This window comes from Bos grunniens, chromosome 3 (genome assembly GCF_055505025.1).
Source record: "Bos grunniens cultivar Pamir isolate PY7600 chromosome 3, Bosgru_T2T1.0, whole genome shotgun sequence".
NCBI classification, from domain to species: Eukaryota; Metazoa; Chordata; class Mammalia; order Artiodactyla; family Bovidae; genus Bos; species Bos grunniens.
Genome location: NC_141167.1, coordinates 21,173,399 through 21,201,067, shown reverse-complemented (window position 1 = coordinate 21,201,067; position 27,669 = coordinate 21,173,399). Strand labels below are relative to the sequence as shown.

At 39.2% G+C, this 27,669-nt stretch overlaps 1 protein-coding gene across 9 annotated transcripts in view; it reads right to left on the bottom strand.

Annotated features, from left to right (window-relative positions):
• The window catches only part of MAST2 (microtubule associated serine/threonine kinase 2), a 207,083-nt gene that overhangs the window by 117,535 nt on the left and 61,879 nt on the right, over nucleotides 1-27,669 (bottom strand). The window contains exon 1 of one of the 9 annotated variants that reach the window (XM_086386283.1): nucleotides 24,098-24,151. The exons of the other annotated variants lie outside the window; for them this stretch is intronic. Coding sequence (XP_086242409.1) covers nucleotides 24,098-24,136 — 39 coding nt within the window. The 5' untranslated portion in view covers nucleotides 24,137-24,151. Of the gene's footprint in view, nucleotides 1-24,097; nucleotides 24,152-27,669 lie in introns of those variants that run through there. 9 annotated transcript variants of the gene reach the window in all.

Genomic DNA, 27,669 nt, shown 5'->3' with positions numbered 1-27,669 from the left:
ATCCAACCAGTCCATCCTAAAGGAAATCAGTCCTGAATATTCGTTGGAAGGACTGATGCTGAAGCTGAAACTCCAATACTTTTGGACACCTGATGCGAAGAACCAACTCACTGGAAAAGACCCTGATGCTGGGGAATATAGAAGGCAGGAGGAGAAGGGAATGACAGAGGATGAGATGGTTGGATGGCATCACCAACATGATGGACATGAGTTTGAGTAGGCTCCGGGAGTTGATGGACAGGAAGCGTGGCGTGCTGCAGTCCACAGGGTTGCAAAGAGTCAGACACGACTGAGTGACTGAACTGAACTGAACTGAACCAACACTTTCTAAGAGTTCTCCTTTCCAAACCTATCTCCCAAACTCCCGACACTTATAATAATCAATTGCCTTCTCAACATCTCAACTCCAACATGTCCAAAACTGAACATGTCCTCTCCACCAAAACGGGCTCCAACTACAGCCTGTTCATATCTCAGATGATGCTAATTCTTTTCTTCTGCTGTTCAGACCAAAACCCTGAGCATCTGGACTCCTCTGTTTTTAACATACACCACATCCCATCCAACAGCAATTCTTAAGTGCTTTAAATTTAAAATACAGTCAGAATACAATGATTTTTCTCTGTCTCCAAAGACAAATGCTTACACTGTCTTAAAGAAAAACCTTGGATTTAATCATGTTTCAGAAATCAGAATTGGGAACAGGTAATAGCATATACACACTCATACATATACACACACGTATAATATAAAACACCCTCAACAAAGACTAGGTCATCAACAAAACACATCACACAAATCAACATTTCTCCAGTTAAATGTATGAGGACCACAATAAATATGATAAAACTCTAGAATCTCAATTCAGGTTTGTCACCAGAAGAGCTCAAATGAGGTCATGTTTTACTGTTAAATGGGTTACAGAATCTCTTGGGTTTTGCTATTGTGATCTAAGGACTGATGGTCCTCTCCCCAGCCTCACAACTGTCTCCCAATTGGTATCCCATTCCTGCTTCTATCCTTACCTTACCCCTCCATGGTCTAGTCTCAACATACCAATGATCCTTTTAAAGGTCAGTAAGATCACAACACTCCTGCTCAAAACCCTGGAATGGCTCGCCATTTCATTCATGAATAAAAGTCAAGACCTAGCTAGATAACCCACCTCCCCTCCCCAGTATCTCTCTGACCTTCTCTCTCCAGTCCACTTGCACACCTTGATCCAGCCACACTGGACTCTATTGTTTGTCAGACACATCAAGTATTCTTCTGCCTAAAGCCTTGTGCTTACCTGTACACTCTGCCTAAAATGCTCCTCTTCCCTGGCTAACCCCTATGACCTTCAAATCTCTTGGCTCAATTTTCACCTGAGTTCTTAATGAAGCCTACTACCCTGACAGCTCTATATATTACAACTTGTTTCCCACCCCCCTCACCCTCCTACTCCACTCTACTTTTATAACCTACACATCTTCAATACACCTATCACTTCTAATGTACTTGTTTATTATGTTTATTGTTCATTTTCTGTCTTTACCCACTAGAATCTAAGCTCCATGAGCACAGGGATCTTGTCTGTTTTATTTACTAATGCATCTCAATGACTTAGGACAGTGACTGGCAAGTAGTACAAGAGATGCTCAAGAAGTATTTGTCGAACAAACGATTTCACATACTCTCCAATACCTGATATTTGTTAGACTGTTTAATTTTGTTTAATCTAATGGCTGTGATCATATCATATATGGTTTTAACTTGCATTTCCCATAATTACTAGTGAAGCTAAACAATGTTTTATATGGTTAGGTCATTAGGGTTTCCTCAACTGTGAATTACCCACTTACAGTGTTCACTTGGTATCAGTGGAGAACTGGTTCCAGAACTCCCAGCAGATAACCAAAACCTGCAGATGTTCAAGTCCCTTAGATAAAATGACACCACACATTATAGTCAGCCATCTGTATCTATGGTTGGGGGACCCACCAAGACACAGGGCCAAGTCTATATCCTTGAGCGATTTTTCTATTAGATTTTTTTTCTTATCAGGTTATAGGCATTCACCTGACATATTCTGGATACTAATTATTTGTGGACTGTTGTTCAGTAGCTAAGACGTGTCTGACTCTCTGCGACTGCAGCACTCCAGGCTTCTCTGTCCTTCACTATCTCCTGGAGTTTGCTCAAATTCATGTCCACTGATTCAGTGATGCTATCTAACTATCTCATCCTCTTCTCCTTTTGCCTTCAATCTTTCCCAACATCAGACTCTTTTCCAATGAGCTGGCTCTTCACATCAGGTAGCCAAAGTATTGGAGTTTCAGCATTCGTCCTACCAATTAATATTCAAGGTTGCTTTCCTTTAGGAATGACTGGTTTGATCTCTTTATTATATTCATTGAAAATGTCCTCTTAATCTTTTTATTTTTTAATAGAGTCAAAGAATTTAATTTTTATACCATCTATTTTATCATTCTCCTTTATGTTATGTTTTTACATATAAGAAATATATCCCTGACACACAGAGCCATGAATACATTTACTTATATTTTCTTCTAAAAGATTATAGGTTTACTTTTCACACTAAGTCTGTGAATATACTTGGAACTTATTTTTACATATGGAGGGAGATAAAAATTCTCAAAATTTGTATAGTGAACATCCACATACACACCCACAATCCAAACTGTACAACTGTTAAAACTTTGTGATTATTTTCTTTGTCACATATTTAGCCATCTACCCACCTGTGTTTCTTTCTTTTCTTTTTTTTTTAATGCATCTCAAAGTAGACTATAGACATTAGCACATACTTCAGCATGTATATCATGAACTAGAATCCAGTATTTGTTTACAACTGTTTCACGATGTTGGTTTTTTTTCCATAAGGTAAACTTACAAACACTAAACTGCACAAATCTTAGGTGTATCAATCAATAAGTATGATAATTGTATACACTCAGGTAACCTAAATCCCTACCAAAGTACAGAACATTTCCATCACTCCAGAAAGTTTTATCATATATTTTCTTAGTAAATCCCCAATAAACCACTATTCCCTCACCCCAAGCAAATACAATTCCTATATTTTCACCATAGATTTTTTTTCCAGAGCTTCATATGAATGGAATTATACAAGTATGAACCCTTTTATATAAGGCTTATTTCATTCAGCATAGTGTTCAGAAATACATCCATGTTCCTGCATGTAACAGTAGCAAATCCAATCATACTAATAGAACATATTTTATTTATCCTTTCTCCTACTAATGGACATTTGGATGCGATTCAGGTTTTAGCTACTAACACTCCTGTACAAGTCTTTCACAACAGGCATGTATCTCATTTATCTTGAGTAAATAAAAGTGTGATTGCTGGGTTATAGGATTGGTGTATGTTTAGTTTATAAGAAACTACTAGATCTTTTTCTAAAGTGATTGTATTAATACTATGTTATACTTGTATTAACAATGTATGGAGTTTCTATTGCTTCACATTCTAGCTAATATAGATTACCCTCACTAATAACATAATTGCTCTACATTCATGCCACTTACATGATATCAGTATTTTAAATTTTAACCATTCTTGTGAGTGTGTATTGGTATCTCACTGTGGGTTCAACTGACATTTTCCGGATGAATGTCAACCATGTCACGTGCTTATTAGTCATCAGTACATATTCTTGTACAAAATATTTTGCCCCCTTTATAAGTGAACTGTTTATCTTTTTACTATTGAGTAGAAGAGGTCCTCATATGTTCTAGATATAAGTCCTTTGTTAGATACTTTGATAAATATTTTCTCCCAGCCTGTGGCTGGCCTACTGGAGTTATCAATTGGTGTCTTTTTTTTTTCCCCTTGGTGGGTGGGGAGCATGCAGTTGGCAGGATCTTAATTTCCTGACCAGGGATTGAACTCATGCCCTCTGCAGTGGAGACGTAGTGTCCTAACCAATAGACCGTCAGGAAATTCCTTTAAGTGGTACCTTTATGAGCAAAAGTTTAATTTTGATGAAGGTCAACTTGCCAGTTTTCTTTTTTAAAAGTTAGTGCTCTTAGTATCTTGTCTAAGAAAATTTTGTCCATGCCAAGGACACAAAAAATATTTTCCTACATTTTATTTCCAAATACTTTATGGTTTTAGCCTTTATGCTTAGGTTCATGATCCGTTTTGAATTGATGTGGGGGTAATATTTGATTATCCCCAAATTAGTATTACCCCAAATACTAATTTGGTTAGTATTTGGGGTAATACTAACCTTACATATCTAGGTTAAACTGAACTTTGTCAAATATGCCATAAGATTATCTTTGCTAATATTTTATTACTGGTTTTTACACCTATGTTCATAAGGGATAATGGCCTCCAGTTTTCTTTTACTATAATGCCTTTGTCAGATTTTGGTATCACAATTATGCCAGGCTCCTAAAACCAAGTGCAAAGTGTTCCTGCCTCTCCTCTATTTTCTGAACGAGTTTGTCTAAGACTGGTATTATTTCACTAATAAAACCATCCAGGGTCTGGAGGCTTTTATTTAGGACTTTTTGCCTCTACATTAATAAATAAAACTGGGCTATGTACTTTTTCTTCTCAAGTTGTCTTGTTGGTTTGGGCATCATGGTTATTCTATCCTCATAAAATGTGCTAGGAGAGTGTCCTCTTTCTATTTTCTGAAACAATATATGTAAAATTGGGAATATCATTCTTTGAATCTACATGACAGCTCTGGCTTTTTGAATAGTTTAAATAGGTGACACGGGGTGGATTTATTAATATATTTGGGGGCAATAACAATAAACAAGCTTCCCTGGTGGCTCAGTGGTAAAGAATCTGCCCGCCAATGTAGAAGACACCAGAGATGCAGGTTCGAACCCTGGGTCAGGAGGATCCCTTGGAGAAGGAAATGGCAACCCACTCCAATATTCTTGCCTGGGAAATCCCATGGACAGAGGAGCCTGGTGGGATTCAGTCCATGGGGTCACCAAGATTCGGACATGACTGAGCTATGATAGAATGACAAACAATAAACAAAAATTCTATGAAATGCCTATGTGCCCCTCTCTGAATCACTTTTAGACAAGGAAATGAATCCATGGAAATCCATCCCTTCTCCAATCCTCACCAATCCTTGCACCTATACAAAAGCCTACATTTGCAGGATGGATGCCCAGGGCTCCAGATCAGTACTTCAGGTGCCAAGCTCTCCATAAAGATAGGCCGAAGGCAAAGTGAAACAAGGTAAGGTCTCCAATCAGATAAAAGCAGTCCAAGGAACAATGATTTCCTTAACCTCCCTTTCCGAGGGAATATTCACAGCAGGCTGAGGAGGAAAGCTGCCTAATCAGGAAATTTGGCTAAGGCAAGAAAAGCACTCATTTAGGCAAATAACCATAAATTCTCTGACTCATCATTTACTCTTAGAAAGCACGAAGTAATAACTGACAATACATTACAACCTCTGGTGAAACCTATTCCATTCAGCCTCCTCGAACCTACTAGTAGTTATCTCTGGACTCTGTATCCTTCATGACCTTTTGATTATCGCATTCTGAACACATTCAAGTTTATCCCACCATGATATAAGAAAAAAATTTCCCTTAATCACTGTATACCTCTCTTTAACAACTTAGCCTTATAAATGTTTTTTCCTCCTTCACAGTCACATTTCTTGAATGAATTATCTACATTCACTGTCTCCAACATATCGCCTCCTATTTTCTTCAACACAATGCAGATATCCCAAGACCCTAACACCCTATTTTTCCCTCACCCTCCTTACCGCCCCATTTAAGCCATTCTTGCCAGGTTACCAGTGTCTTCATGTAAAACCTTCACCACATTTTTAATGTACCTTTTCTTTTCTGTGCTTGACTATTCAGCAGCATCTGACGGTATCTTTCATTCTTCTGTCTTAAATGACTTTTCTATCCATGAAACTACATTCCCCTGTTTTACCTCTTATCATTTGCAGCCTCTTCCTTCATCATTTTGCTCCTCTGTCCATGGAATTCTCCAGGCTAGAATACTGGGGTGGGTAGCCATTCCCTTCTCCAGGGGATGTTCTGGACCCAGGGGTTGAATTCGGGTCTACCTCCATTGCAGGCAGATTCTTTACCACATGAGTCACCAAGAAAGCTCCCTTTTTCTTTTTCACTCTTCACTTCTTTTCCAGACTTGACTGCTCAGTAGCATCTAACAGTATCATTCATTCTTCTGTCTTGAATGATTTTTATATCCATTAAACTACATTCCCCTGTTTTGCCTCTTATCATTTGCAGCCTCTTTCTTCAATATTTAAGATGCTTAGATGTTGATGGTCCTTAAAGCTCTCCCTGGAAACACTCCTCTCTACACATATTTTACAGATTTGTATCTTCATCCCAGACCTCTCTCCAACTATACAGTTGTATATAGTTTTACAACTATAGCTCAACTTACCTTTCTATTCAGTCTTGCCCTTTTTCTGTTTTTCATTTCAGTAATGGTACCATAAAACCCAGAGGTATTCCTGCTTCTTCACTTTCCCTGACCCTACACATCCAATTATTCATTGAGCCTTGCCAATTCTACCTCCAAAATATTTATCTTTAGTCTGTCAGTTTCACTTTACTTCCACAGCTATGTCCACTAGTCCAAGCCAGCATCATCCTGTAACACCCTTCCAAATGACTTCACTTTAGTTCTGTCCCCCTTGATTCCTAATGCCCTATTAATGCAAATATCATATAATAAGTATCTATTTTCTAAGTGATAGTGTATGAATTTAACAAAACAAATACTGCAGTCAGAAAGATCTTTTTAAAATGCAGAAATAACTAGGTGATTTCTCTTCTTAAAACTCTTCAATGGATACAGTCTAAAGTCCTTTAGTCTAAAGTGCACAGAGGGCACTACTTAGCTGCTATTATCTTCCTTTCTATCATTATTTGCACAATTCTCAGGCTTGTTGGAGTTTTTATCTGTTAAACATGCCATACTCGCTCTCACACACACCTTTAAGGCTTCACAGCTATAGTTCTCTCTGATTGTTCCTTTGGTCTTTTTATACATTCTTGGACCTTAGCTTAAACCTCATTTCTTCTGAGAAGATTTTCCTACACACAGTTTCCTCAGCCTGCTGCTGCTGCTAAGTCTCTTCAGTCGTGTCCAACTCTGTGCGACCCCATAGATGGCAGCCCACCAGGATCCCCCGTCTCCAGGATTCTCCAGGCAAGAACACTGGAGTGGGTTGCCATTTCCTTCTCCAATGCATGAAAGTGAAAAGTGAAAGTGAAGTCGCTCAGTCATGTCCGACTCTTAGTGACCCCATGGACTGTAGCCCACCAGGCTCCTCCATCCATGGGATTTTCCAGGCAAGAGTACTGGAGTAGGTTGCCATTGCATTCTCTGTTCCTCAGCCTACCTCTATTTAATTCCAACTCTTTACTGCAATTAGTTACTTGTCTGTTTTCTATTAGACTGATTGTTAGCTGGAGAAGGAGAGATCAGTTTTGCTCACAATTATATTACTAGTACCCAGCACAAACCTGGTTTAGTAGGTACCAAATGAACATTTGATGAATAATCAATAATCAATAATGTAAGTGAATGCTACTTGCTGTTTTATTATTACTATCATCATTATAAGGCTCACATAGGGTCTTGCTCATTGGAGTTATATTGATGGAAACTGTCAAATGCAATTATGTCAGCAAAAGAGGCTTTACTGGAAAAAGGATATGCTCTGCTATCACTTATTTACTGACTGTCTTCAGGATGGTAGCTATTCCGCTGACTGATTTTTATTGTTTTTTTCTTTAAGTTTTCAGGACGGGAAAGAGTGGAAGCCATTACCTACCAAGGAAATCCACTTTTATACCATTTATTAAGTGGCCTTAAAAGGACCATTATTCCCAAAAACAAGGTTTTTCCTCTGGCAGCAAGCATTCTGCTGGGATGCACAAAAATTTTCCCTTCCTGTATAGCAAATGTACCATTACTACTGCTCTGGGCATAATGGTGTTTTAGCTCCACTTATTCACACTTGAGTGTGGGTGTATCCTGAGGTCAAGAACCAAGGGGGAAATGAGTGTATATGGAGATATAGTATGCCTATCAAACTCTAAATTTTTCACTCCTCTTTTTTTATTAAATTCAGATGTCCTCATCCTGAGAACAGGTTCCAATGGCAGAATATTTACATTATGCAATAATATTAAGAAACATGGAAAAGAGCACAAAATTTGAATTTATGAAAATTAGGTTCATATTTTCAATAACATATAACTTGTGCCTGGAATTTTACCTACCTCTAAGGACTAGATGAGCTTCCCTAGTGGCTCAATGGTAAAGAATCCGCCTTGCCAATGCAGGAGATGTGGACTTGTTCCCTGGGTTGCAAAGATCCTATGGAGAAGGAAATGGTAACCCACTCCAGTATTTTTGCCTGGAAATCCCAAGGATAGAGGAGCTTGGAGAGCTTACAGTCCAAGGGGTTACAAAAGAGCTGGACACAACTTAGCAACTAAAAAACAACAAGGGCTAGATTTCATGCTTATAAAGGTCAAATAAAACAAGGTATACTAAAGTATTTTATTCTATAAATTTTGACACAGATGATATGTGTTGTTCTCATATGAATGTGAAGAATAGTAAAAACAGTTTGATGATCCTAACAAGATTATTTCTGCATGGTATGAAGAACTCAAGGCTGAGTCAAAAAAATATTTTAACACAATTCTACTACTTACTCTGCTCATAAATCCTGGTCAGTCATTAAACCTTTCTAAATCTAAATTTTCTTATCTGCACACCCAAGATAAAAACATCTATTTTACCTATCTCGTAAAAGTTATTCCAAGGCTAAATAGGAAAATACATTTAAAAGCTTAAGGTTTTTTCATATAAAAAGATGCTCCATATCATATGTCATCAGGAAAATGCAAATCAAAATAATATTGAGATAGTGAATTGTCAAACTACTGAACAATTGTGCTTATTTTGCATGCTAGTAAAGTTTATGCTCAAAATCCATCAAGCTAGGCTTCAGCAGTATGTGAACCAAGAACTTCCAGAAGTACAAGGTTTAGAAAATGCAGAAGAACAAATTGCCAACATACATTGGATCATAGAGAAAGCAAGGGAATTCCAGAAAAGCATCTACTTTTGCTTCACTGACAATGCAAAAGCCTTTGACTGTGTGCTGCTGCTGCTAAGTCACTTCAGTCGTGTCCGACTCTGTGCGACCCCAGAGACGGCAGCCCACCAGGCTCCCCCGTCCCTGGGATTCTCCAGGCAAGAACACTGGAGTGGGTTGCCATTTCCTTCTCCAATGCATGAAAGTGAAAAGTGAAAGTGAAGTCGCTCAGTCGTGTCTGACTCTTAGCGACCCCATGGACTGCAGCCTACTAGGCTCCTCCATCCATGGGATTTTCCAGGCAAGAGTACTGGAGTGGGGTGCCATTGCCTTGTGGATCACAACAAATTGGAAAATTCTTAAAAAAAAAACAAAAACAGGATGGGAAAACCAAACTACCTTACCTCTCTCCTGAGAAACCTGTGTGCATCAAGAAGCAACAATTAGAACCTCACATGGAACAAGTGACTGGTTCAAAATTGGGAAAGGAGTACGACAAGGGTGTATACTGTCACCCTATTTGTTTAACTTCTATGCAGAATACATTGTATGAAATGCCAGGCTGGATGAATCACAAGCTGGAATCAAGACTGCTGGGAGAAATATTAACCTCCCGTATGCAGATACCACCACCTTAATGGCAGAAAATGAAGAGGAACTAAAATGCCTCTTGACAAGGGTGAAAGAGGAGAGTAAAAAGGCTGGCTTAAAATCAACATTGAAAAAACTAAGATCATGGCAGCCAGTCCTATCACTTCCTGGCAAACAGACGGGGAAACAATGGAAACAGTGACAGATTTCCCCTGCTTGGGCTCTAAAATCACTGCAGATGGTGACTGCATAAAGACACAGCCTAAAAGACACTCGCTCCTTGGAAGAAAAGCTATGAAAAACCTACACAAACCTAGTGTGTTAAAAAGCAAAGATACCACTTTGTCAACAAAGGTCCATATAGTCAAAGCTATGGTCCATATAGTCAAAGCTATGGTTTTTCCAGTAGTCATGTACAGCTGTGGGAGCTGGACCATAGAGAAGGCAGAGGGCTGAAGAATTGATGGTTTTGAACTGTGGTACTGAAGAAGACTCTTGAGAGTCCCTTGGACAGCAAGGAGATCAAACCAGTCAATCTTAAAGGAAATCAACTCTGAATACTCAATGGAAAGACTGATGCTGAAGCTGAAACTCCAATATTCTGGCCACTTGATACAAAGAGCCAACTCACTGGAAAAGACCCTGATGCTAGGAAGGATTGAAAGCAGAAGATAGCAACAGAGGATGAGATGGTTGGATGGCAAAATCAATGCAACGGACATGAACTTCGGCAAATTCTGGGAGATGGTAAGGGGCAGAGAAGCCTGGCATGCTGCAGTCCACGGGGTCACATAGAGTCAGACACAACTTGGCGAATGAACAATAACATGGATGCCAGGAGCAGGAGCTCCGCCCATGGCAAAGGTCAGAGGAAGGAGGCTCGGCATACGCAAAGGCGGGATCGAGCCTCAGGAGTCCCCCTGGAAATTCTCGAGCATCTACCCCCAAAACCAGAGTCTGCCTACTTTCTGCTTTGTGCTCTCACCTACACCTCCGACTTTACGGGGGGCTGTCCCCCACTACCTCTCTCTGAAAAAAGGAGTTAACTTACGGCTCCAGTTAATAAAGTTCCTGGGTGTGATAGTGTTTCAACCTACAAACTCCTCTGGAAGTCCTCTAGCCTGCCTGAATAGGTTTTTCCGGCCACATGTGATTGCTCAGAGCCTCCCAACTGTGAGAGGCATGAGATGTTCTAAACTGTCTAAATACAGATTCCTTTGAGCAGTTAAAAGATTGATTATAAATTGTATTGGTGAAGGGTTTGTCACTTATTGGGCCAATGTTTGCTGCTAAGTCTCCATATCCCTTACCTGCTGTGTCCCTGGCAGTGTATTGATTGACATAATTGGTGTAAGTAGTAGCTTTAATGTTTGTAACCTTGGACCCTTGAGTTAATTCTTTTTCTTGTTATAGCCTACCACACCCTTGCCCTATAGGAATGTAACTTTATCTAATGCTTTTGGAGGGTGGCGCCTGACTAATCACCTTTAGAGAAAAATAAGTTTTCTGAAGAAAGAGTCTTAAAATGTTAACAGGCCTCCGGGCCAGAAGATGATGCAAATCACCTAAACTTTTGCATATGATAAGTTTGCAGGAAGAAAGCCTGGCTTGCTGCATGACTCTACCCCTTCCCCCATTATCCTCTATGCATAACTTAAGGTATAAAAACTACTTTGGAAAATAAAGTGCGGGCCTTGTTCACCGAAACTTGGTCTCCCCATGTCGTTCTTTCTCTCACCTTCTGGCTGAATTATTCAGCCTCTTTTCTCCACTGAATTTCCTCACTGAGCTATCCTTATTTAACCACTCTTTATATCTTTAATTAACATTTAATTAAGCAATTGTTTCTTGATCCTTGCCGACGCCGTCCCCGCTTCGAATTCCCTGGATCCACCGGGGCTGGACCCCGGCACAAGGCTTTTCTGTTAGTCATGTACGGATGTGAGAGATGGACCATAAAGAAGGCTGAGTGTCAAAGAATTTATGTTTTCGAATTGTGGTGCTGGAGAAGACTTGTGAGAGTCCTGTGGACTACAAGGACATCAAACCAGTCAATCCTAAAGGATATCAACCCTGAATATCCATTGGAAGAGCAGATGCTGAAGCGCCAATACTTTGGCCACCTGACACAAAGAGCCAACTCACTGGAAAAGATCCTGATGCTGGGGAGGATTGAAGGCAAAAGAAGAAGGCAGCAACAGAGGATGAAATGGTTAGATAGCATCACCAATTCAATGGACATGAATTTGAGCAAAATCTGGGAGATAGTGAAGGACAGAGAAGCCTGGCATGCTGCAGTTCATGGGGTCACAAAGAATAGGACATGACTTAGCAACTGAACAACAACATCACTACACACCTATATGAATGGCTAAAATCTGGAACACTGGCAACACCAAATGCTGGTGAGGATATGGAGCAACAGGAAATCTCATTCATTGCTGGTGGGAATGCAAACTGGTACAGCCACTTTGGAAGACAGTTTGGCAGTTCCTTATAAAACTAAACATAGTCATACCCTGGTGGTCCAGTGGCTAAGACTCCATGCTCCCAATGCAGGGGACCCAGATTCGACCCTTGGTCAGGGAACTAGATCCCACATCCTGCAACTAAGAGCTCTCATGCTGCAACTAAAGATCCTGCATGTCACAACAAAAATCAAAGATTCCACATGCAACAACTAAGACACTGATGAAAGAAATCAAAGATGACATAAACAAATGGAGAGATATTCCATGTTCCTGGGTTGGAAGAATCAATATTGTGAAAATGACTATACTACCAAATGCAATCTACAGATTCAATGCAATCCCTATCAAATTACCAATGGCATTTTTCACAGAACTATAAGCAAAACTTTTTCAATTCATATGGAAACACAAAAGACACTGAATATTCCAAGCAATCTTGAGAAAGAACAATGGAGCTGGAGGAATCAACCTTCCTGACTTCACAATACAACAAGGCTGCAGTCATCAAAACAGTATGGTACCGGCACAAAAACAGAAATACAGACCAATGGAACAAGACAGAAAGCCCAGAGACAAGTGTATGCACCTATGGGCACCTTATCTTTGACAAAGGAGGCAAGAATACACAATGGGGAAAGACGGTCTCTTCAATACATGGTGCTGGGAGAACTGGACAGCTATGTGTAGAAGAATGAAATTAGAACACTTTCTAACACTGCTGCTGCTGCTGCTAAGTCGCTTCAGTCATGTCCAACTCTGTGCGACCCCAGAGACGGCAGCCCACCAGGCTCCCCGGTCCCTGGGATTCTCCAGGCAAGAACACTGGAGTGGGTTGCCATTTCCTTCTCCAATGCATAAAGTGAAAAGCGAAAGTGAAGTCGCTCAGTCGTGTCCTACTCTTCGCGACCCCATGGACTGCAGCCTACCAGGCTCCTCCATCCATGGGATTTTCCAGGCAAGAGTACTGGAGTGGGGTGCCATTGCCTTCTCCGTCCTAACACTATACATGAAATTAAAAGACGCTTACTCCTTGGAAGGAAAGTTATGACCAACCTAGATAGCATATTAAAAAGCAGAGACATTACTTTGCCAACAAAGGTCCGTCTAGTCAAGGCTATGGTTTTTCCAGTAGTCACGAATGGATGTGAGAGTTGGACTGTGAAGAAAGCTGAGTGCTGAAGAATTGATGCTTTTGAACTGTGGTGTTGGAGAAGACTCTTGAGAGTCCCTTGGACTGCAACGAGATCCAACCAGTCCATTCTAAAGAGGATCAGTCCTGGGTGTTCTTTGGAAGGAATGATGCTAAAGCTGAAACTCCAGTACTTTGGCCACCTCATGGGAAGAGTTGACTCATTGGAAAAGACTCTGATGCTGGGAGGGATTGGGGGCAGGAGGAGAGGGGACGACAGAGGATGATGGCTAGATGGTATCACTGACTCGATGGACATGAGTTTGAGTGAACTCTGGGAGTTGGTGATGGACAGGGAGGCCTGGTGTACTGCAACTCATGGGGTCACAAAAAGTCGGACACAACTGAGTGACTGAACTGAACTGATACTATATACAAAGATAAACACAAAGTGGATTAAAGACCTAAATGTAGGATCAGAAACCATAAAACTCTTAGAGGAAAACACAGGCAGAACACTGTATGACATAAACCATAGCAAGATCCTCTATGACCCACCTCCTAGAGAAATGAAAATAAAAACAAAAATAAACAAGTGGGACCTAATTAAACTTAAAAGCTTTTGTACAGCAAAGGAAACTATAAACAAGGTGAAAAGACAACCCTCAGAATGAGAGGAGATAATAGCAATGAAACAACTGACAAAGGATTAATTTCCAAAATATAAAAACTGCTCATTCAAACTCAATACCAGAGAAACACACAACCTAATTAAAAAGTGGGCAAAAGACCTAAACAGACATTTCTCCAAAGAAGACATACAAATGGATAATAAATACATGAAAAGATGCTAAACATCGCTCATTATTAGAGAAATGCAAGTCAAAAACTACACTGAAGTATCACCTCAAACCTATCAGAATGGCCATCATCAAAAAATCTACAAACAATAAATGCTGGAAAGGGTGTGGAGAAAAGGGAATCCTCTTGCAAGGTTGATAGGAATATAAATTGATACAGCCACTACAGAAGATAGTACAGAGGTTGCTTAAAAACTAGGAATTAAACTACCATATGCCCAGCAATCCCACTACTAGGTATATACCCTGAGGAAACCAAAACTGAAAAAGACACATGTTCCCCAGTGTTAACTGCAGTACTATTTACAACAGCTAGGACACAGAAGCAACCTAGATGCCCATCAACAGATGAATGGATACAGAAGCTGTGGTATATATAAACAATGGAATATTACTCAGCCATAAAAAGGAATGAATTTGAATCCATTCTGATGAGGTGGATGAACCTAGAGCCTATCATACAGAGTAAAGTAGGTCAGAAAGAGAAAAACAAGTATCAGATATTAACACATAGATATGGAATCTAGAAAGCTGGTGCTGATGAACCCATTACAGGGCAGCAATGGATACACAGATATAAAGAACAGGCATATGGTCACAGGGTGGAGGGAGGAAGGAGAGGGTGGAACAAATGGAGACAGTGACATGGAAACATATACACTACCATAGGTAAAATAGATAGCCAATGGGAATTTGCTGTATGATTCAGGGAACTCAAACCAGGGCTCTGTGACAACCTACAGGGGTGGGATGGGGTGGGAGGTTCAAGAGGAAGGGGACATATGTATACCTATGGCTGATCCCTGTTGATGTATAGCAGGAGACAATACAATATTGCAAAGTAATTATCCTTCAATTAAAAAATAAGTGATTTTTTTTTAAAAAGCTAAAATACTCTTATTTAACCCAGCAATTGCACTCCTTCATATTTACCTGAAGGAACTGAAAACTTATATCCACATAAAAACCTCCACATAGATGTTTAGAGCAGCTTTATTAATAATGGCTAAAACCTAGAAACAATCAAAATGTGCTTCAGTAGGTAAACAGATAAATAAACTGCAGTATAGCCAGACAATGGAATATTATTCAGCACTAAAAAGAAATGAGCTATTGAGCCATGAAAGGGCATGAAGGAAAGTTGAATGCATGTTACTAAGTGAAAGAAATCAATCTGAAAAGGCCACATACTGTATGATTACAACTATATGATGTTCTAGAAAAGGCAGAACTATGGACACAGTAAAAAGATCAATGATTGCCAGAGACTGGGGGAGGAGGAGATGAACAGGTAGATCACAGAGGATTTTTGGGGCAGTGAAAATATTCTGTGTATTATAATGACATATATATGTCATTATACATTTGTCCCAACCCACAGAATATATAACACCAACAGTGAATCCTAAAGTAAACTAAGGCCTTTGGGTGATTAAGATGAAATTGATGTAGGTTCAGCCTTGGTTAAAAAACAAACCAAAAAGTACCATTCTCGTGAATGGTATTGGTAATGGAGAAGGATATGTATGTGTGGGGGGGCAAAAAATACATAAGATATATAAAAAAAAATTTAGAGTTTGATGGTCTGAATTATCATTAATAATAAGTTGCATTTTTCTAATCTGGCCCACCTCCAACAGGGTTTAAAAGCTAATGGATGAATTGCTATTCTCCAAATACTAACTCTGCTCCCAAAACTCAAGGATATATTGTTTAGAGTCTCTGTAATTTTTATTATCATTTTAGATCCCTCAAGTTATCATACTTTGACACTGCCTGCCAAAAATGATGTATCTCTCTTTTCTTGAACTATATTCTTAAGTGGCAAAGAAAGCTGTAATACTAAATTCTAAAGAAATAACTAATCACTCCCTTTCACTTTTCCACAAAGCAAACTTCTAAAGGTATTACACACAAAACAAGATGGTGCTGCTTACTTGAGGAATCAGTGTCTATATGCATTACTCATTATTCACAATGACAAAACCCATAAAGTATTTCCAAGAAAAGACAAAAGCCAAGTGTCTAAAGGCAATAACCACTACCCCCACAAGTAAATATGCAAGCCAAGAGTCACAAGGCTGGCGTTTGTCCTTTCTATCAATAGCCACCAGCATGGAGATGACTATGATCAAAGCTATCTCTGCCTAAGGCTCCCAGTCAGAATCCCCTTCACATTTTCTATTTGAATTCTCACTTATATTCGTTCATTCCTCTTCTACTAAGTAGCAGCACCCTTCCCAGAAAAGGAAACTAATAGTTCCCTGCTGGCTCAGCTGGTAAAGAATCCACCTGCAATGTGGGAGACCTGGGTTGGATCCCTGGGTTGGGAAGATCCCCTGGAGAAGGGAACGGCTACCCACTCCAGTATTCTGGCCTAGAGAATCCCAGGGACAGCGGAGCCTGGTGGGCTGCCGTCTATGAGGTCGCACAGAGTCGGACACAACTGAAGCGACTTAGCAGCAGCAGTACAGTCCATGGGGTGGCAAAGACTCAGATATGAATGAGAAACTTTCACTTTCAAGAAACATAACTCAACTTTCCACTCCATTGGAGGTGGGTAGAGGGCTGGGTTTTGGAGACAACTTCTCAGCTAACATATAAAAGCACAGGGGGGTGGAGTGCGGGGAGAGGGTATTCTCCACAATTAAAAGACTAGATATCTCTTCACAGAACTTGTAAGTAAATTCATATAGTGTGGCTCACATAAATAACACTGTTTGGAGCGACAGCAGGAGTGGAGAAAAACACTCAAGGGGCCCCTCGGAATCCACTGCTGATAACAATACCATCCTATATTTCAGTGACCAACTGGATGAAAGAAGACAAGAAATATTTTATTATTTTTTAAATTACACTATTAAATATAGAAAAAATGCATGTAAGCATACAACTCAAATTTTTGAAAACTGAACACACTAGTGTAACCAACAGCCAGGTTTTTAAAAAACGAATTATAACCCATCAGTCTAGAAGCATCTTCATGTCCCCTCTTCCAGTCACTACCTACACTCCCCAGGAAAACCACTATCTTAATTCTCAACTTTATAGGTCAGTTTTGCTTTTCAGACATCTTCTTTACATGGAATATAGAGTATATCCTTTTCTGCATCCAGCACTTGTGTTCAACATATGTCCAATTCAAATCTCAGAAGGCAACAAGTAAATGCAAGTGTTACAATATCTGAAGAGATAATGGCTAGAGTGTCAGTCACTCAGTGGGTGTCTGACTCTTTGTGACCCCATGGACTGTAGCCCACCAGGCTCCTCTGTCCATGGAATTCTACAGGCAGGAATACTGGAGTGGGTAGCCATTCCCTTCTCCAGGGTAACTTTCTGACCCAGGGATAGACCCCAGGTCTCCACATTGCAGGCAAATTCTTTACTGTCTGAGCTACCAGGGAAGCCCCAATAAGAAGCCTAAGACCCAAAAAGAAATACTGAACAAGAAAACTAGCAAAGGTACATAAATTTCAAAAAGTACTGACTATATAAAATAACAACAATAAATAGAAATAACTAACTTGTAGAATTTTTAAAAAAGAACTAAAATGCTAAACAAAAAATAGCGTGTATTTTTGGAAGGGTTGATGAGAAAGAAGGAGTCTCTTTTTCAGGAGGGGGGTTAAAATCTGAATTTGTTGTAACTCACCAGTAGAGTCAGAAAAATCAAACAAGAACCCAAGCCAAAAAACTAATCAGTATTTTTAAATGGCAAAGAAGAATCAGAGCAGTAAAGCATGGACATGCAGGACACGGAATGCAAGAAACAGTATGGCAGAAACCATGTATGACAAATGTAAATGGACAAGTTTATCAGTATAGACAGGGGGAAAAAAGAAGCTACTGCAAGCCATTAGAAACAGATACACCAAAAGCAAAATGACACTGGAAAGGTTAAAATAAAGGGATAGTTGGTTTTAGAAAAACTAGTGAAACAGATCTCAAATAATACAGAAAGGAAACACATCAAACTAGTAACAGCTTATTAAAAGAAAACCAAAGAATCAAAGAAACAGAGATCTTCAAGACATTAGAAAAAGAAACAGAGGAACCTAAGAACAACAGTGGTCTTTGAGATACAAATATTGCAAACTCAAATACTTTCAGGGGCCAGTAAGGTCACATATTTCATCAAATCTCAAAAACTACTAACTGCAACAGATGCCATTATTTTAGGTATCAGTCAAAAAAAAATTAAGCAAAACAAAATAACCACTGTCAATTAAACTATAGCAAACCATCAAAAGTAACATACTGCCATTTCAGAGCTGTTAAAAAGTAAAAAGATGAGAGCCTTAAAATGATAAAATACAGTAAATGTATGAAACAACAAAATATAAAATGAAAAATGTTTGATGGTCAATTTTTCTTAAAATCTACAAAATTAGTCAAATAAAACACATCTACAGGAAGTGGTCTGCAGTCCTTCAAACTGTGATCCTGATTCACACAGGAGAATACAAGAATTTAACACAGAGATGATAAGGTGCTGTAATTTTAGAATATTATAAGATATTCTATTCATAATAACTCCATGTATAAAAATATGCACTGTTAGTGAAAGTATGTTGTTAAAAGAGTAAAGTCTAAGAAGTAGAAGAGAACTCTAAAGTTCTGAAGCTGACTCAATTTTCTGCAAAGATGTTGAAATTATCCACGATGACATTAGTTGCTACATGGGAATGATGACCAAGATGTTGATAGGTACAGAAAGGAGAGAACAACACTTAAGAATGAGAAACTGTTGGAAAACATAAATGAATATGGAAAAAATAATCCAAAAAAAAGTCTGTTTTGACTGTAACATAGGAGTATACTATAAAGCACAGAGCAAAAAAAGAAAGCATATAGATAAATCACTCAATTTTTAAAGGCATCCAATTTACTGACATGATGAAAATATTTAATGGTACTAAGGATTGATGAGTACAACTGCAATTTTTCTTATTTTATCAAACTTCCCACATAAAGAATAACAAAATTTAGAACACCAGGAGGAAATTATTAGGTTACATGATTATTCATGTCGCTATCATTTTAAAAATGAAATAACTTTCAAAAAGAATGTTTGAAATCTAGTTGGTTCTTAAAGATTTTTGTTTTTAAGACTAAAATCTAAACTGAATTGCATCTTGTATGATGATCATAATTTATTAGGATAGTCATAATTTTCAAAATTAAAAATCCCAAGAAAGCTCTGTGAACAATAATGCTTCCCAGTATGTATTATGCTATCATATGTTTTCCAAACAGTCAAGTACCCCTGAATGATGGCACTTGCACTTTTGAACATCAAAGGTAGAAAATCAAGAAAGAAACATTACACAGTTTTTGCCTGAAGGCGCAGCATATTCTCAGTTCAAAATCTGGACTCTATACAATGATGGGCAATTACTTTGTTTGCCTTACAGGCAAATACTTACCACGTTACAGAAATGATGACACTAAGAGAGCTGACAATAAAAGTTTGTATATGGTGGCTAGTCAGGTGACCCTTCAAAGTTAAAATAACCTCCATAAAGTTGACTGGAAAATAGCACAAATAGAAAAGCACCTTCTTCCATCCACAAGGAATTGCAATCTCAAATCTCTCACACTGCAGCTGCTCCAAAAGCAGCAGTAAGATGAGAGCCAATTTTTACCATATGGAAGACCCAAACCTCAACTGCTCTTCAAGTAAAATGATGTCAGTCCCTACACAGGATGGAGGCTCCTCCAGTTTAAAAGAAAAATGCTCACATAATCTCCCAGAGGTCTAAAAGGACCCAGGGGTGCTGTAGTGTGTGAATGTGCAGGCTGAAACCACTATAGATCTTTTTTCTATTATTAATAAGTATGAAGCCAGTTGAAAAAGAAGCCACTAGCTGAGCAAGACTCAAGATCACCCAACTGTGAAACCCATCCAACCTATGGATTTCCATACTTGTGAGTCAATATATTTCTTTAATACTTCAACCACTTAGGGTCAAGTTTTCTGTTACTTTCAGTTCTGCTTATTCTGACTATATCTGTAGCCCAGTCACTTTTACAAGCTGTTTGTCCCTGAGAAGGTACTGAGCTTCATATATCTGAAAAAGAAAGGCCAATCAGAACGCCTGCAATGCTATCATTCTCTTCCAATCTATTAATCATTCTTGCCTTTTGGACCACAACAGTCTCCTAACTGGTCTTCCTGCTGCAGCCCTTGCCTTTTACTCTCAAATGTACTAAGCAAAGTCAGACAGAGAAAGACAAATACTGTATGGTATCAGTTATATGTGGAATCTAAAAAATAATACAAATGAAAGTATACACAAAACCGAAACAGAGCCACAGATGTAGAAAACAAACCTGTGGTCACCCAAGGGGAGAGGGAAGTGGGGAAGGACAAATTAGGGCTATGAGATTAACAGATACAAGCTTACCATGTATAAATTAGATATGTAACAAGGATATATTGTATACCACAAAGAATTATAGCCATCATTCTACAGTAACTTCTAACGGAGTATAATTTATAAAAATACTGAATTCTGTACACTTGAAACTAATATCAATACTACAAATCAACTATACTTCACTATTTTTTAATTTATTTTTTATTGAAGGATAATTGCTTCACAGAATTTTGCTGTTTTCTGTCAAACTTCAACATGAATCAGCCATAGGTATACATATATCCCCTCCCTTTTGAAACTCCCTCCCATCTCCCTCCCCATCCCACCCCTCTAGGTTGATACAGAGCCCCTGTTTGAGTTTCCTGAGTCATACAGAAAATTCCCGTTGGCTATCTATTTTACATATGGTAATGTAAGTTTCCATGTTACTCTTTCCATATATCTCATCCCCTCCTCCCCTCTCCCCATATTGCTAATTCAATATTTTTTAATTTTAAAGAGAGGCATTGAGAGTTTTTCAAAATGTGACCATGGTTAGTTATATGGTTAGCATGGGGCAGAACTATAATTTGAATCAACTTTCTGTTTCTTCTTTAAAATTATCTATACCTGAAAATGCAGATAATATGTATTTGTCCTCAACATCATGATGACTGACTGAGGTAATGTATAGTCCAACAATGTAGGAAGCAAAACAGGCGCACCATGAGTGCCCTGTTTACTATGCTGGTACCTCTCAGGGCTTCCCAGGCGGTACAGGGGTGAGGAGTCCCCTGCCAATACAGGAGACACAGAGACACAGGTTTGACCCATGAGTTGGGAAGATCACCTGGAGTAGGAAATGGCAACCCACTTCAGTATTCTTGCCTGGAAAATTCCAAGGACAGAGGAGCTTGGTGGGCTACAGTCCATGGGGTTGCAAAGATATCTCTCAGGAAACCTGGCAAAGAAAGTTGGATGATCAAAGTAGACTGCATCTTCACTGATTTTCTGGAAAAGTTTTAAGAAGTCTAACTTGTTCACCAAAAAGCTGTTAGTAAGGCCCAGATATTCATTTGGATTTTCATCTTCTCCTCTGAGGTTACCCGGTAGATTATCTGGATCACTGGGTGAAGTGAAAGTCGCTTGCTCGTGTCCAACTCTTTGCGAGTCCGTGGACTGTACAGTCCAGGAATTCTCCAGGCCAGAATACTGGAGTGGGTAGCTTTTCCCTTCTCCAGGGAATCTTTCCAACCCAGGGATCCAATCCAGGTCTCACACATTGCAGGTGGATTCTTTACCAGCTGAGCCGGCAGGGAAGCCCAAGAATACTGGAGTGGTAGCCTATCCCTTCTCCAGGGGTTCTTCCTGATCCAGGAATCGAACCTGGGTCTCCTTCATTGCAGGCAAATTCTTTACCAACTGAGCTATCAGTGAAGCCCGGACCACTGGGTACACTTTAGCTTTTATGTGTTTATGTAAACAAATCTAAAATCAGCTTTTAAAGTTTTATGTTAACAATTTACCTGTTTAAAACAAATAATCTAAACTGCTGCTTTTCAAGCATTACTTCTATTTCAGAATGTTCCAATGCAGTCTTCTAGAGAGTAAAGTGAAGTTCCTAAGTCGTGTCCAACTCTTTGCAACCCCATGGACTATACAGTCCATGGAATGCTCCAGGCCAGAATACTTGAGTGGATAATGGATAGCTATTCCCCTTTCCAAGGGATCTTCCCAACCCAGGGATCAAGCCCAGGTCTCCCACATTGCAGGCAGATTCTTTACCAGCTGAGCCACCAGGGAAGCCCAAGAAAACTGGAGTGAGTACCCTATCCCTTCTCCAGTGGATCTTCCCAACCCAGGAATCGAGCCGGGGTCTCCTGCATTACAGATGGATTCTTAACCAGCTGAGCAACCAGGGAAGCCCCTTCTAAAGAGTAAACTTGGAACTAAAAAAAAAAAAGAGGCTGCAAGAAAACACTTTACAGTGCTCTGTGATCTGGCAATTTGGAACTCCTGCTAGATAGAAACAAAGAACTGAGAGGAAGGGCATCAGTAAACAGGGTAGCAGATATTAGAGACTGACTCAGTCACTAGGAAGGAAATAACTGATTTAACACAAAACAAGCACAATAATTGAAAATATTGCCCATTCAAAAAACAGAATTCCCTTTCTGAATCCTGGAAACTAAAGAGAAATAAAGATATAAATAGGTAATGCACTTAAATGTGCTTACAAGCCAGCTATTTTTTTTATTAACAGCTACTTGAACACAAATCACTATTTATCAGAGGTATTCTGAGTACTTTATAACTACTTCTCAAAATACTCCCAAGAAATCAAACGCCAAATCTTACGGAACCAATTGTACTAAAAAGGAGAAATTAAATAAGGCTTTGACTTTGAAAGCCCGGTGGTACTAAACAGCTGCCGAAGGTGCAGTGGGTGCTCCCAGTAGGCTCCGAGTGCCTGCAATGCCGTTAACCAGAAGCACAAATAAGATGACCTACAAATATCATCACTTGTTCAAATTTTACCAATCTTACACATTTTCCTTCTGAGCACTTTAAAGAAACCAAAATAATGGTAATTAAGAATAAGTAAAAAGACCCTAGGTACTTTGTCAAAAAAAGTGCTTTACAAATGTCAAAAAAAACAAAATCAAAACAAGAGAAATAGCTACATTTCATGACAAGAACTTCATAGGTTGACTGAGGTTTTATCCTGAAACCTTTACTATGTCAATCCTTTAAAACATTCAATGATGAACTAAATGAACTGTAAACAATCTGTCAGCAATGTCTGGTGTCCAAAATTAGATGTGTGTTGGTCTGATTTAATTGCTCCACTCAACATAATGTAAGTAAGCCCAAGCAGCACATTTTTTTCATCAAGACTAAGCCAAGATGATCTACTTTACAAAGCATAAAAAAATTAATCATCAAAACTGAAATAGTTGTAATATGTACTCTTTTAGTGCTAAAGGTACTCATTAAAACTCAGCTGAAGGTTGTCTACCAATATATTTCCCCCTCATTGTTATATTTTACTTACTTCTTCATGTACCAAAATGATCCATGACTTAGGGAGGAGAAGGCTTCCAAAATTGGCTTCAGATACATGGTTATCACATATGGTTACATTATGTATGCAAAGTGATAATTTAGAAAAGTTCTTAAAGCTATGTGTAGGGTTAAACATATATTAACACATATAATTGAATTAATTAAGGGAAAGACGGGCTGGGAGGCAGGCACAGTGGTCAGCAACAGAATACGTTTACTATAGACAATCTGTCAGAAACGTCTGGTGTCTAAAACTAGGTGTGCATGGGTCTGACTCAATTGCTCCACTTGGGTAAGTAAACCCAAGCAGCAAAATTTTTCTATTAAAGTAGAAAGGTCTTAGATGATTCCTTTAATTAAAATAACACATAATGGAATATAGAGGAACTTAGTAGCATTCTCTCCTGCCTCAAATGAATTAAATAAAATTGAAGCCATCCGTTCAGTATATTTTCAATAGACAGTAAGAGGAAGGAGATTAGTAAAAAAGGCTTTCTGTTACTCACCTGTAACCCTCTCCTTTGTAGAATACTGGAATCATCCATAATAGATAGAAGACCAACAAAAGCCACTCTCCAGACAGCCAGCCACTAGAGCCTACTTGCTTACTGCTGGGGAAAGAGGCACACAATCAAGCTTTCCCCATGCTGTGCCCACGGCTCCACTAAACCAGGTTTCTCTCAGTCCAGCGTGAGTACACAATCACTGCCTCACATCACAGCCACGTCTTTCTTCACAGCAGTCCAGACAAATCTCATCTGAATCACCACCACAAAAGGGGGAAATTTTTCCTATTTGTTTTTCTCTTCCATACATACCCCTTTTGGTTGCAAACATCTGAAGTACCAAGAAAAGGACAAAGCTCCCTGAAAAAAATTCCAATCTTTAATATCCTGACTTCACTGCTTATTAAAAAGGTTTGGCACACAAAACAAGAGAGTCTCCACCTACAGCTACTAAGCTTATAAAATCCGTGTCACGTTTTCCTTTCCCAAAACAAAACCACGCCACGTACATTTTTAAAAAGATAATTCTTCAGAAATACAAAGAAAAACATATTATTCTGAGGCTCTATTTTGAGCTCAGGCTGATATAAAACCAGTTATTGTTTTGACTAAGTCGGCAAAATTCTTTTCATCCTTTGTACAGACAAAGCAAATGTCAGATTCTTTCGATACTGTCACAGGCTCTTTTGTTTCTTTATCTCTAGATACGCTGGTCTTCACTTCTTGGACAGTCACGAAAGCCTCTTTCCTCTGGAGCTTAGATCATTGCTAAGGTCAGTCTCCATGCTCTTTTATGTCCTGGAGGGGGCTTGTACACGTGTGGTGAGTTCTGAGCATGGACAAATTCATTCATCTATTCATTGCTGACAGTACTGTCACAGGAAAAGCTCCCCATTCCAACAGACCTCTAAAAGGGCACAGCATGAGAAAAATCTAGTTTTACCCGGACTTTAATAATCTCAGAATTGTTTCTTGGGTCACTGGTTGTTATTTTCAAAGCAAGACTTGCACCAAGTTTAAAGGTGATTCAAGTCTCTTTTTAACATATATAGGTTGTAAATATATATATTATATATATATAAAATAAAGAGAGCTCAGGAGTGAAAGGTTAGCTCTCATAATATGATTTTATCACTTAAACACTCCATAAGCAACGTTTAAACTTTCCAATTTTACAGTAGTTGCCAGAATCCTAGTAAACACAGGGGAAAGAAAATCAAGGCAAGTGAGTGATTTTTCTATTAAGTCACAAAAGAACTGTTAGCAAAGGAAGCAGTACATTCTTAGGAAGAGAGTTAAATACATGATCTACCAACTCACAGTCACAGTTCTTCGTAGGACATGCACAAATTATTCCCTCTCCAAAGGATTTCAGAAGGTATTAATCCAAATTTCCTAATTTGACAAATAAAAGTATGTATACACCCTGACTCAGGATGCTTTATACATACCTTTACTCTAAGGAGTAAATATAGCAACAACTCTAGGACAGATTCAGTCTGTACCCAACAAGGAGAAAAAGCTGCCCCTCCTATAATTATGGTTAGCTGCACCAAACAGTCTGGGGCTTGAAGGAAGGTCTATTTACAAAATCTTTTTCTGGTCTTTCTTACAACTGACTCCAGTCACAAGAGCTAGCCACACTGCTGAAAATAGCACAGAAAACAGGATCCACTTCTCTTTCATTCAGCAAAAACCTTCTAATCTGGAGCACAACCAGTGTGGTCTTTCATTGTGAGAGCTAATAAATCCACATCTCCATGGACTCCTTCCATCTGCTGCTTTAAACAACTAATGGATGGATTATGTCTATGGGGAAAACAAACACAAGACCTGAACAGACAGCTGATTTGCATAGGGTGTGTTATCCAGTGGAAGAGTGTCTGCAAAGTCACAGGCTCTTAAAGCTACAGAACCTTTCAATCAAAAGAGATTTTATTAACTAAAACATATTCAATAGCAGAGAGGAAGTAGGAACGAGTCTCTAATCCTGTAGAAGTAGAAATGATATATTCTGATAAACTGTTCAGGCCAGAGATTAAAAATTCAAACTCTTCATTCATTTACTAATTCAGGAATCATATACTATGTCAAGCATTGAGATGGGCGGTGGGGAAAAATTACCAAGATTAACATTACCCATAAACTAATAATTCCACTTCAGAAGAGCTCAAATCCAATAGGGAAGCCAGATACAAACAAGTAATCATGATACCATCTGAGAATTATGACAAAGCGCTAAAGGAGTGTCAAAGAGCACTCAATTCATGTCACTGGGAAATCCACAAAAAAGGCTTCCAGGGCCAATTGCCGTCTGGTCACTGAAACAAATGTTATAGGATTACCAGCCCTTGGCCAAGACAGTCTCTGTATCCAAAGTGTACCCAGCTTAAAAATCTTCAACCAGTCCTCACTAATCAAAAAATGCAGTAACAAACCCCTTCCTATGTTCTCTGTAACACAGGAACAACAGATTTCATCTCCACACTACCCTGAAGCAACCTTAGCCTTCCAATGAGAAAGAACGATGCACTGCTTCCCAAGTACGTCCATCCTTCTTCTCCAGCTCATATTCTTTGAGGTTAAACAGGAATACAATCATATATTTTATTGGATTGCTGAGTAATTTAAGCAACATATACTGATGCTTCTTAACCTTTTTCAGTATTTCTAAAGACAAAATAGAACGCACTCTACCTAAAATTTCCTGCCACAACCTGGCTTCTTGAAAGCCTCGTGTTTTGGCAAAATTCATGCCAATTTTGCTTTCTTCTCTCTAAACTAATAAACTCTCACTTTTTAAAAAAGATTCATTTATTTATTTTTGGCTGTGCTGGGTCTTTGTTGCTGTGCGTGGGCTTTGTGGAGAGCAGGGGGCTACTCCCTCATTGCAGTGCACAGGTTTCTCATTGCGGGGGCTTCTCCTGTTGTGGAGCACGGGCTCTAGGGCATATGGGCTCAGTAGTTGTAACGCATGGGCTTAGCCACTCCGTGGCATGTGGGATGTTCCCGGGGCAAGAATTTAAAGGTCCTCTGCAATGGCAGGCGGATTCTCAACCACTGGACCACCAGGAAGCCCTACACTTTCATTTTTAATACTAAAATAATATTTACAAATGCTGATTAAATTGAAGGAGACTGAAAAGGAATAAACAGAGATGAAAAGAAAATCAAGACTGCTAAAGTTATTAAGTGAAAGTCACTCAGTCACGTCTGACTCTTTGTGACCCCATGGACTATACAGTCCCCAAGGACTATACAGTCCATGGCATTCTCCAGGCCAGAATACTGGAGTGGGTAGCCTTTCCCTTCTCCAGGGGATCTTCCCAAGCCAGGGACAGAACCCAGGCCTCCCACATTGCAGGCAGATTCTTTACCAGAAGCCAGGAAAAGAGTGTTAAGAGGGGGTGAACAGTAACAAATGCTGCCAAGAGACCCATATCTAAAGAACACCCCTAAATTTTCTGACTTGGAAGTCACTGGTATCCTCTATAAGAAGAGTTTCAGAGGTAGATGGGTGAAAGGAGCAGAAGCCCACCAGCAATGGGTTATAGTTCATCCATTTCAGTCAC